The 12314-nt window shown below is 32.5% G+C and overlaps 2 protein-coding genes and 1 non-coding gene across 3 annotated transcripts; 1 reads left to right on the forward strand and 2 right to left on the reverse strand.

Moving 5' to 3' along the window:
• Positions 1–1263: 1263 nt before the first annotated feature.
• On the reverse strand, positions 1264–6495 carry LOC112742290 (protein ALP1-like). The gene is made up of 5 exons (XM_025791528.3): positions 6103–6495; positions 4683–4835; positions 2230–2746; positions 1922–2144; positions 1264–1838 (listed from the first exon to the last, which is right to left on the reverse strand). The coding sequence occupies exons 3-5, from the start codon at positions 2743–2745 to the stop codon at positions 1390–1392; spliced, it is 1188 nt and encodes a 395-aa protein (XP_025647313.1). The 5' UTR covers position 2746; positions 4683–4835; positions 6103–6495; the 3' UTR covers positions 1264–1389.
• A 182-nt stretch (positions 6496–6677) lies between these two features.
• LOC112741651 (uncharacterized) lies at positions 6678–9442 on the forward strand. The gene is made up of 4 exons (XM_025790702.3): positions 6678–7052; positions 7950–8037; positions 8202–8269; positions 8363–9442. Exons 1-4 carry the CDS (start codon positions 6750–6752, stop codon positions 8384–8386), a joined length of 483 nt encoding a protein of 160 aa, XP_025646487.1. The 5' UTR covers positions 6678–6749; the 3' UTR covers positions 8387–9442.
• Positions 9443–11556: 2114 nt separating this feature from the next.
• On the reverse strand, positions 11557–11662 carry LOC112745569 (small nucleolar RNA R71). The gene has a single exon (XR_003173489.1). It is a non-coding gene; the product is annotated as a small nucleolar RNA R71 (small nucleolar RNA).
• Positions 11663–12314: the final 652 nt, after the last annotated feature.

The following is a 12314-nucleotide window of genomic DNA, read 5'->3' on the forward strand; positions in this document are numbered from 1 at the left end:
TGATGAATCTATTTTTTCCTATTTTGGATGTTTATGTCACTACAAGAAATATTAGCTATAGCGACTAATTTTTAGCGGCAATAGCTTAATGGCTACTGTTTGTTTTATTTAAGTTATATTTTTATGGCAATTATATATTTACCACTAAAACTATATATTATAATGAAAATTATTATTATTGCCACTAAAAAATATATGAAAAAAACTTTTAGTTAAAAGCTTTTAGTGGCAATAGTGTTATGGCTAGTAGTATTCTTACTAAAATAATATTTTCATAACAATTGACCAATTAACTGATAGAAGGAGAGTGCGTGAAACAGAGATAGAAGAGAGCGCTCACCCCCGAAACTCTAAAAGGGTGTGTGTGGTTCAAAGATTAAATTTTATTACTAGGAATGTTATTCCTAGGAATATAATACCTAGGAATAAGATTACTTGGAATAGAAGATACCTATGTTTGTTTATAAAATTTAATGTCTTGGAATGTTATGTAATAATCCTAGGAATAAATAAATTTTTGTTTGGTTGAGTTTAAATTTCTTAGTCATATTATGTAATATGTCAAAATTACCCTTACTCATTCAAATTAAATTATTAATGACTAAAAATTAAATATAAAGCTAATTAAATATTATTTTTTACATTGTTTTTTTTTAATTTACAAAATATCTCTAATAATAAATTTACTAAAATACCCCTAATAATAAATATGTTTAGCTAAAATTATTATTGATTCTAATTTTTTTTAGAATTTACTAAAATACCCCTAATATCAAATACCTTTAGCTAAATTGTTTATTGATTCTAATTTTTTTAAATTTACTAAAATACCCTTAATATTAAATATGTTCAAATAAAATTATTATTGATTCTATTTTTTTAAATTTACTTAAATACCTCCAATATCAAATATGTTTAACTAAAATTATTATTGATTCTATTTTTTTTAAATTTATCAAAATACCCCCAATATCAAATATCTTTACTTAAATTATTATTGATTCTAAATTTCACTTAATAATATGTTTAATTAAAATTATTACTTTTTTTACATTTTGAATTTACAAAAATACTTCTAATAAAAAATTTACTAAAATACCCTTAATAAAAATATGTTTAATTAAAATTATTATCGATTCTAATCTTTTCAAATTTACTAAAATACCCCTAATAACAAATATATTTAATTAAAATTAACATTATCACAATTAAATTCACTAAAGAAACATTACTATTATCCAAATGAAAGTTACAAAGAAGTCTCAAAAGTAAAAAATTACTTGCACTAATAAGCATACATGCACAACTCTTATACAAGAACACAAACACATAAACAAAATGAAATCAATGTTACGACAGACAACCTTACACATAGAAAAATTATTACAATTATCGAGCGTGATGTCTTCTCCTCCATTGGTTCCACATTTCTTGTGCAAGTTGATCTCTCCATCTACCCCAAGCATCACTCGTTTCAATATGGTGGATCGTCTCACCATCTACTCCAAGTATATTTTGATCTTCTGTCTCATCAATAGGATCCACAACCATCACTCTTCTAATATGATTATGCAAAAGGCAACAAGCAGTTATAATTCTTCCTTGAGTCTTAATAGGATAAAATGATCTTCCCCTTAAAATTCCCCATCTTGCTTTCAATACTCCAAATGCCCTTTCAATGACATTCCTAGCTTGTGAGTGTTTCATATTAAAAAACTCTTGAGCTGTACTGGGTTGATTATGTGGATTAAACTCACTCAAATGATATTTTTGTCCTCTATAAGGTGTCAAAAATCCTTCACAATTCATATATCCAGCATCACATAAGTAATAATGACCTAGTGTGACATACACAATTGAACAAAATTAATGAAAGATCAAATGGTTACTTTAATAACATATTAAAGTCTCAATAAAATACCTTGGGGAACACTAAACCCATTGCGAAATAGTGCATCTCGCAATACCCTAGAATCCGCAGCTGAACCCTCCCAACCCGCCAGTACGTAGATAAATTGCATATCGGGAGCAACCACTCCAAGCACATTGGTTGTTATGTCACCTTTTCTGTTTCGATATCTAGGCTTATCAGCCTCAAGGACATTGACTTTGATATGAGTACCATCTAAGGCTCCTAGGCAATCCTAAAATCCAAAACAAAGATCAATTAACTCAATTCTAAAGAACACCAACCATATGAGATTTAACAACATTAGCAAAATAAATTACCTTAAACCATTTCCATCGTTCATCCATTTTATCCTGGCTAAATGGTTGAGGTTTCTTCAGTAAGAGATTATGACATCTCAAAATAGCAAGCAATACATCATTAAACCGCCTACTAATTGTTTCTTCAGATCTCACAAATTGTCTCTTTATTACTCTAATTTTGATGTCATGTGCTATAATATGTAAAAACATGGCAACCATTTCTTCCACACCCATATTCCTACTTGGTTCTAACCTTCCAACCCTTTTAAGCATGTTACACAATGCATGAAAGGCACATCTATCCATTCTTGTGTTTTCTATACATGCTAGATCACTAAAATAAATAATCCTATCAACACTAACATCTCTTATTACTTGCCTACTATAACTATCATTCCATTTTCTTTTCTTTTTTTTCAATTGCAATATAATCAAAACATAGCAAATTATCAACAACTTAATCATAAGGTCATTCATTAATTCGAAATGTAAAATCAAGCAGGCAATAACTTTCATCTTCTGTTTGGAATCCATTCTGCAAAAAAAATCAAGCAGGGCCAGTTTAGGAATATAAATAACTTTTCTTTTCTTTTCTTTCTGGTAGCAATGTCAATGCAGTAGGAAACAACAAGAAAAGACAAGTTTAGGAATATATATATAATATAAGAATATGATATATATAAATATTTTTTATTTCAAAGTTTAATTTTGTCCAAACAGATGGTGCACACAAGCTACATAAGAAAACCATGCTCAATCTATGTGAGTAATGAAGAAGTACCAGCAACTCCTGTAGTAAGACACAAAAAGATAAATATCTTACTTTTTATATTGATTCAAAAAAGAGAACCCGGTCTTAACCATGCTTTATACAAATTAGAGAACTTCAATTCTAATCCAAAACACAAGCAGCCAGAGGCACTGGTATACTACTAATACTAGTCTAATGAACCCACTCAAATAATAACCATAACCTCATTGAACTCCCATGTCATCATAAGCCTAGCATTTTTGTATACTCGTATAAAGTTCACATACATATTAATAAAGTTCACACAAGAAAATATGTTCTGCCTAAGAAGTAACTACAACAGTAACTATTTGAATTTGTGCAATGAAGACATTGAGAATAAACTGAAACATCAGAACAATGCATTTTTGAATATTTTAAATTTAGCATGTTTAATCCAATAAAAAAGGAAAAACTTTTATATTAAATTTCCAGAAATACCCAAAAAGAATTGTAAGTTAAAAGCTTAAGTTGAGGTCTATTGAATTTATAATTTAGTATACGAGTATGAGGTAATTTAAAAATAAAGGAAATGAATTTTGATTAAAATTCATAATATATATCAAGAAAGATAATGTTAACAATTTTTTAACAATTCAATATTGAAACATGAGCAATGAAGTAAAAAACAGAACCCTACTTTCTTAACGATTAGTGACTCCTACACATCAAAAAGCATACACATTATGCCATATAGCTATAAGCTAAGCTATAGGGAAACAATCGCAATAATAACAATCCATGTGCTAAATGCCATGGTATTCAGAAAAAGTAAAGCTGTTTTATCAATTTTTATAAACTTGAAGCAAGGAATCACACAAGTATGAAAAGAACAGTAAGTAAAGGCCAATCACAGAATCACTGCAATCCCATTTTCATCATCTTGAAGCAAGGAATCACACAACTATGAGATATATTGCAACAAACCAACCCTCACTTGAATGGCATTTGTTCGTTCCCATCGTAAATAGTAAAAACTAGTCATAAAATTAGTAATGAGTTTTATCCAAATTTTCACAGAAATATTTTTCAGTGGATTGAAAACCAGATCGCGAATTCAAGATAGACAGATAAGTTTCTCTCAATCCATTTTTATATTTGTAGTGTGAATTTTATAATTACTTTTTCTATTTTCTATCAACAACAGGACAGTGGCACTCAACATCAATGAGAATGCTGTTCAGCTAATACAGTAAAGTGTTACTATCTAGTATCTAATACAATTGGTATAGGAAACTACAATTTGATATCAGGAAGTTCTCAATTGAAGCATATTTTATTGCTTGTTTGGTTTTATGGTATCAATCATAAACTCCCATTTAGAGTAGGTGACATGATTCTTAAACTAATTTTGTTTTGATTAATTTTAATCAAACATTTGCATCTAAACCCCTGCTTGAGAAGTGTAAAGAGGCCATAAAATGTAGCTCTATTTTGGAAAACTAGTTTTATAGTAAGTTTCAAATGCATGATACTTATTAACCAAAATCAATTGCAAGTTTCTTAACATAAAATCTAATACAAAACAAGCTTTTGCTCCAGCTCATGTTCACAAAATCAATTCCAAACAAAACAATATTTTACAAAAGAAACTACAAAGATATACTATATAACATGCAATATGGCCTTCATGTCAAGTTGTCAACACTAAGTTAAAAGAGGTTTTTGAGAAGAAGCCTACCTCAGAACCCTCAAATTTGATATACTTCACTTGATTTAATTGTTTGAGAAGTAGAAAAGCATGAAGTCCTGTTTGTGTGTCCTTCTCACATTTTCACAGAGTGATATCAGCAAAAGCATTATGAGCAGACAGTGGATCTACCAGTGTAATACACTGTGATATAAAACCATAAGCACAGTATCTGAATCTTTTCAAATGTGAAGCAAAAACATAGATCAGACAGCTACTTGGCTTATAAGATGCAGATTCAGCTTCTTGTTTCATGAAAAAACTAAAGAATACCACAACCAATAACCTTTTACACCATGATTTTACTACCAATCTCTCCGTTAAGATGGAACTTTTCCTTTTAAGTGGAACCTCAGATTTAAACTATGAATCTGTTTGTTCTTTAGTTCACTTTAAAAAAGAGAAAGAGAAAGCTTGACATAAAACTCCAACCAATCTAAAATTCTCACATATCAAATCATCAAAGCAAAACTGAAAAGAGAGAAAAAGAAGGAAACATCAACATACCAAAAAGAAAAAAATGCTCAATTAGAAGCAGCAACAGCTATAAGTTCTTGTTGAAAGATGGTATTGGTGCGAATTGTGAAAACAAAAAAACTTCTGTTCATAGGAAAGAAATGTTAATACGAAATAAAAGAAGTGAAAGATGGTATTGGTGCGAATTATGGTTTATATTAAATCTATGGCTTGACTTGAGTAGTGAGTCATTTATATGATGATGCAATAACAATGACTTGGAACCAACTAAACTAAAATGCAAACTCTGACTCAAATTAAGGAAGAGTACTTATTAGAGATACAAATTGCAAATTGGACAGTCAAGTCAAAATTTAATGAGATAGTTATATTACATTGATGATTCATCATTTCATTTCACTCATAATTATGTTTACTTGTTGAAGCTCTCATGATATCAAGAGCAGGATTAATAATTCTTTTGCCTAATAAAAAATCTTCTTTTGCTTCACAACTGGAAATCAAATGCATACAACACAAGTCCAAAGAAATCCCTCAATCAAGCATGGTCCAAAAAAATAACAACCATAGTAGCAAACTCTCAAACACAACATTGGAGAAAATCTCCATCATGCAACTCAATGCACATACTCCTGACAAAAACATAACTAATATTTATAAAAAAAAAACTTGTTTCACATAACAAAATATCACAGCCAGTAGAATCATATAACTTATTCACAAAAAATTGATGTTTTTTTTTCTAAAAATCCTTTCAAACATGAATCATTATCATAAAAACAGGAATGAGTATACAGAAAGAAGTATTAGACCTAATCAAAGCAAGATATTAATCACTATTAAATACTATAATCAATGAGCTCAGAACTGAAACTGAAATCACATTCCAATTCCAAACAAATTAAGTTAATAATATTTCAAACCTAGAACAAACCTGTTCTTGAAAAAGATGAACAGGAACAGGAAGATGCGAGGAGGGAGAGAGGCGAGGGAGACAACACGAATACGAAGCACAACTCGAGCAGACGCAGAGGCAAGAGACGCGCGAGCAACCGAGCTCAGACGGAGGAGAGAGGCCACGCACAACCACACAACGCAGAGGATCTGAACAGAGTCGCGATGATGGCGGCGAAAACGCAGTGGCGGTGAACCGAGATGAGCTGTGATGACGAACACAAACGAGAACGATTTCCTTCTAGAATAAGAAGCGTGGTGGCCATGCAAATCCAAATCGGCGGCGAGGCGGTGCCGACGCCGGTGGAACCTCCGTGAATTTGAAGAAAAGCCTCGTTAGGGATTGGTTTTCATGGAGGAGGGGCTCTCTACTAGGGTTTCATTTTGTTTGAAATGAATTGGAAAAAATCTGAAAAGAAGGGTTGGAGTGAAATTAACAAGGGTATTTTGGTCTTTTTACTTTGTTATACACATTTCCTTCCCATTGGAATCAAAGATAACCAGGGGGGAGATGGGAATTAAATCAGTGGGATTTTGATTCCAAGGAATAAAACTTGCCTGGGAATATATTTTAAAACTTTGAAACAAACATGGGAATAAGATATTCCCATCTAAACATTCCTGGGAATGCTTTCGTCGGTATCGCCACTGCATTCCAAAGGCTTCTGGAATCGAGTAAAGGCTCCTCTTCTGCCTCTGAGATCGAGAGTAAGCGCCTTTTTCGTCAACATATCTCCTCCACGAATGACTCCTTGGACTTCATTTTCATCTGATCTGCCTCAGATCCGCCTTGCTGTCATCGTTTGTTCGTCTCAGATCTACGTTGCCAAGGTCTTCCAGCCACCGTTGCTGCTCTTGTCGCAACACCACACCTCTGCCGCTTGTACCGCCGCCGTTCTTACGCGTAGACGCACAAGATTATTGCTGCTGGTAGGTCTTCTTCCTTTATTTTTTCGATTTTGGTTTGAATATTTAGAAGCATGTGATTCTCTCTGTGTTATTACTTTTGTCCTGTTTGCTTGCTTTGTTTATGCTTAGTTTTCTAATTTTTTGAGTTTATGTTGCTTGCTTCGTTTGAATTTGCTTTCTGATTTTGCATGTTGCTTGTTAGGTTCATTTTAGCTTCATAGTTATATAAGTAATCATTGTTTCATACTAGTATATAAGCCTTGTACTCAATTATTTCACATCATCAATGATTCCAATCCTCATCTATTCTCTTAATTGTAATATTTCAATACTTCACTGTTGTTGAAATTCTCTGCTCTTCTAGTTCATGTTTCTATGAATGTAATGTGCTTATATCAGAAAGGAAAATATTTATCTGAGACGTTTGAGACGTCAAATCTGCTAAATCAATATGCTTACTACTTCTAGTATTAACCCTTAGACTTTCTGCTTGATTGATAGTAAAGATGTAGCGTGAAGGGATTGTGAGGAAGGAATGTTTTTGTATAATGAAGGTGTTTGATGAAATGCCTCAAAGGAATATGAGTTCTTTGAATTTTATAGTTTTCTCCTTGTTTATGTTTACTAGGTTTAATTTTTGGAAAATGGAACTTTGTAAATGAGGCAGGTTCAATTGATGAATTAAATTTAATAGCATTTAAAAATTCTCTCAAATTTTAAAATTTTTTATTTATCCAAACACATTTATAGTGATCAGTTCATAAGGAACCATTGCTACACTTGAACCCAGATGCCATTTTTAGGGAAAATCATGGCTACTATTTCTTTCATTAATGTTTTTTGTCCATCACTAACATAATTTATGGTTTTTTTCCCTTATAAATGTGCTTACTAATATCATAAATGTGCATACTAAAGCATTTGGCCAACAACTTTCTGATTGGACATGGCGGATTTTCTGACCTCTACCCACAGTGCCAAGTGGATCTTCACTCCTCGACAGTTGGTACTTGTTTCTTTTTATCATTTCTATTCATCTATGTTTCTTTTCCGGCTGTAAGGACTTCTTTGAAAAAGAAACCATAAATCATGACTCATGAGGCATAGTCCTTTATGTTCTTGTGAATTTTTGTATTGAGTACTGTGGTGATCAACAATCTTCAATTTCAGGTCCCCATGATGTTAAAATTAGAATCAAAGCTATTGGTATTTGTGGAAGTGATGTTCATTACGATAAGGTAAGAGCCTGAAAGTTCTTATTATCACTAATTATTAGTACTCTAGCGTTTGCTTAATTCTGTTCTTTGAACACTACTAAACTTTGTTGCTAGACTATGAGAAACCTATGGTACTAGGGCATGAATGTGCTGTAATCATTCAAGAACTTGGCACTCAAGTTCAATCTCTTGCAGTAGGGGACATGGTAGCCTTAGAGCCTGGAATCAGTTGCCAAACATACCCATATATGAGAAGATATTCATAAATCAAAGTTATTTTTTGGATACAAATTTGATACATGAGAAGATTTGTAATTAAAAGAAGCAACACAGTCGAAGTTGGAGGCAGTAAGAAAAATAGAAGGCAATAAAGAGGCAGCAAAAATGAAAAGAAAGTCAAAGTTGCAATAAAATATAATGAGTGAGTGAAAGACACGTGGATCAAAAAAATATGAAGAAAGTTGGTATCTCAAAGGTTAAGGCTCTTACCAAGTCTACATAGAAATCAAATTTAATGCAGAGATGAGAATGAGTAATGATGACAAAAGCCACCGCGCTTTTGCATATTATATATATTGCTCAATCAATATAACAGTGCAAAATAGATTACAAAAAATAAATAAATAGAGGAATAAAAACTATAAGAACTTGGCACTCAAGTTCAATCTATTGAATGTTCCATTATGTTTTCAGGTGGTGCATGATCCGTGAGCATCTATTCTGTTTTTTTCTAGTGAATTTGTACTTGAATTACTAAGTTTAATCAAGATTTAATATATTTTAGCCATTTTGAATGCTACTTTGAGTCGTGTGCAATTTTACTTATTTCAAGTAACATTTTGGATGAATTTTGCAAAGTTTAAGCCAAGACTAGAGAATGGAAAAAACGAAGAATTGATGTTGTCCACTCCACGCTGAACTTGGAATCAACGTGGAGCACTAACCCTCCATCCAGTCAATTCGGCCTTGTCCACGCTGAACTTGGAATTTTCTAAGTTCAGCGTGGAATCCACGCACTAAAGGAGAACCATGTACTATCCCACGCTGAACTTGGAATTTTCCAAGTTCAGCGTGGATTCAAAGGAAAAGCGTGAATCAATACTGCCTCCTCCACGCTGAACTTGAGGTTTCCCAAGTTCAGCGTGGACCCTCAACACGCATGTGGTCCCCAGGCTTTCATACAAAGCTGCGCATGAAGACAAATTTATTCTGATTGAATTTGTATTTTATTTTAAAATAGGAAAAGATATTATTTTAGTTTTAGAAAAATAATTTACATTAATTAGGATTAGATATAAAAAGGGAAAAGAATCAGTCCTTCGGGGTTCTTCTTCTCTCTTAGACCTCATTCCAAAATTTACAATTTTTCAAAATCCTAATTTTCTCTCTGAACCATGAGCATCTAAACCTCTACTGTTAAGGTTAGGAGCTCTATCTATTGTATGTATTGATACTATTATTTTTCTATTTTAATTCATATACTGATTTATAATTCAAGAATTGTTTTCGTTCTTTATTTTATGAATTCGGGTGGAACAGAAGTATGACCCTTGTTCTAATTGAGTTTTTGTATAACTTGGAAAAGCTCTTTACTTGAACAACAGTTTGAAAACAATTTCTCCTAAATTTCTAATTATCTGGACTTAACGGGATACGTGACATATAATCCTCTTATATTTGGGTAATTAGGGTTTTTGTGGCATATAAACTACAATTGAACTTCACCTTCTAATTGGAATTAAGTGACCAAGAAATTGGCGGTTGATGAATTTTAGAGGAGACTAAAAAGGTCTAAGGAATTAGGGTTTAGTCACATATAGTTTGCCATGAATTAAATCTTGCATGATTAAAATAGTTAGTAAGAAAAGTCAATTCGGAAAATAGATAACTCTGAAGCATTAACTGTTTCTCTATATATTATTCACAACTTGTTTACTGCTTGCTTTCTGATATTCTGAATTTACTGTTAATGCTTTTGAACCTTCAACACCATTTTCTGTTTGTCTGACTAAGCCAATCACTTAACCATTGTTGCTTGATCCATCAATTCTCGTGGGATCGACCCTCACTCACTTGAGGTATTACTTGGTACAACCCGGTGCACTTGTCGGTTAGTTTGTGGGTTATAAATTCCACACCAAATTTTTGGCGCCGTTGCCGGAGATTGATTGTGATTAACAACTACTCGTTATTTGATTCCTTAGATTAGATAATTTTTTTTTTAATTAGTTTTATTTTAATATTATTAATTTTTATTTTTTATTTTTTGTTCCTTTAATTCTTTTCCTCTTTTTCGTTAGTATCTCCCTCCCTGTTTCTTTCTTTTTCTTTTCTTTTATTATTTAGTTTTAAAAAAAATAAAAACAAAAAAATAAAAAAAACCTAAGAATTTTTTTAAAAATAAGAAGACTTTCGTTCTCTTTCTGTTATTTATTTCTCTTTTAATATTTTATTTTTTTTCTTCAATAGGCGTTTTAGCTTTGAATTTATTTTAATTTGCACCTTACATTTTCAAATTTTTCTGGCTTTATTTTTTCTTAATTTCTGATTTTAAGTTTGGTGTTCTCTAGTTATTTTTATTTTAATTTTTCTTAATTATTTGGGTTAATAATTTCAAAATTTTTTTGTCTTATTTTAATAGTAATTTTCAAATTTTAGTGTTTAATTTATTTAGTATTTTTTTTATTTCTTTACACAGGTTACCTCATTGGGAATTCTCTATACTCTGACGTAGAGAATTTCATCTTTTCTTGTCTTTTGTCTGTTTATGAGCAAGAACAGGGACAAGGAACCTCTGTTAGACTTTGATCCTGAACCTGAAAGGACTTTCAGGCGGCGTTTACAACAAGCAAGACTCTACATGGCTGCAGAGTCCACTATGGATCACAATCATGCTGCTAATGCCAAAATGGCAAATCTGAATGGGAATGAGCAACCCAGAAGAGTGCTTGGCTCATACACTGCTCATAATGCAGATCTTTATGGAAAAAGCATTGTGGTGCCTCCTATAGCTGCAAACAACTTTGAGCTGAAGCCACAGCTAGTCACTCTTGTGCAACAAAATTGTCAGTATCATGGACTCCATCAGGAAGACCCAAATCAGTTTATTTCTGATTTTCTGCAGATTTGTGATACTGTGAAGACCAATGGAGTGAATCCTGAGGTGTACAAACTCATGCTCTTCCTATTTGCTGTGAAGGATAGAGCAAAGTTGTGGTTAGATTCTCAACCCAAGGAGAGTCTGGATACTTGGGACAAGGTTATCACTGGCTTTCTGACTAAATTTTTTCCAACTCAAAAGCTGATTAAGCTAAGGATGGAGGTTCAGACTTTCAGACAAAAAGATGGTGAGACCCTTTATGAAGCTTGGGAGAGATTCAAGCTACTGACTAGGCAATACCCTCCGGACATGTTCTCTAGATGGACTCAGCTGGATATCTTTTATGAGGGCTTATGTGAAATGTCCAAGATGCGCTTAGATAATTCTGCAAGTGGTTCTTTGCACATGAAGAAGACACCAGAGGAGAGTACTGAGCTTATTGAGTTGGTTGCTAACAACCAATACTTATATTCCTCCAACAGGAACCCTGTAAACTCTGAGACCTCTCAGAAGAGAGGCGTTTTGGAAGTGGAAGCTATTGATGCTCTTCTTGCTTAGAACAAGCTTTTGTCTCAGCAAATAAATCTGATTACTCAACGATTGAGTAGAATGCAAGTTTCAGCTGTCAACACTCAGAATGCACCCCAAGAAGCCTCTTATGACATGACAGGTAATTTTATGCAAAATAAAAAGTATGATTATGCTCAATTTTCTTCTGAACAGGTCAATTACATGGGGAGTGCTCCTAGAAATCCCAATAATGATCCCTATTCTAAGACCTACAATCAAGGGTGGAGAAATCACATAAATTTTGGGTGGAGAGAGCAACCTCAGAGGCCACAGAATTTTAATAATAATTCTCAAAGTGGTTTTCAACAGAATAATTTTAATAACCACCAGTTTCAGTCATCTCAGCAAGCAACTTCTCAGCCCCAACAGAACAATAATTTGGAAGCAATATTGGCA

Source organism: Arachis hypogaea, chromosome 14 (assembly GCF_003086295.3).
Source record: "Arachis hypogaea cultivar Tifrunner chromosome 14, arahy.Tifrunner.gnm2.J5K5, whole genome shotgun sequence".
Taxonomy (NCBI): domain Eukaryota; kingdom Viridiplantae; phylum Streptophyta; class Magnoliopsida; order Fabales; family Fabaceae; genus Arachis; species Arachis hypogaea.

Bases quoted from the DNA above. Each gene is read 5' to 3' on its own strand.
- LOC112742290 (XM_025791528.3), bottom strand. From the start codon at position 2,745: ATGGATTCCAAACAGAAGATGAAAGTTATTGCCTGCTTGATTTTACAT. The intron at 2,145-2,229 runs GTAATTTATTTT...TTTGGATTTTAG, and splicing joins AACGATGGAAATGGTTTAAG to GATTGCCTAGGAGCCTTAGA. The intron at 1,839-1,921 runs GTATTTTATTGA...ATGTCACACTAG, and splicing joins TGGGTTTAGTGTTCCCCAAG to GTCATTATTACTTATGTGAT.
- LOC112741651 (XM_025790702.3), top strand. From the start codon at position 6,750: ATGCTTTCGTCGGTATCGCCACTGCATTCCAAAGGCTTCTGGAATCGA. The intron at 8,038-8,201 runs GTACTTGTTTCT...CTTCAATTTCAG, and splicing joins TCTTCACTCCTCGACAGTTG to GTCCCCATGATGTTAAAATT. The intron at 8,270-8,362 runs GTAAGAGCCTGA...CTTTGTTGCTAG, and splicing joins GTGATGTTCATTACGATAAG to ACTATGAGAAACCTATGGTA.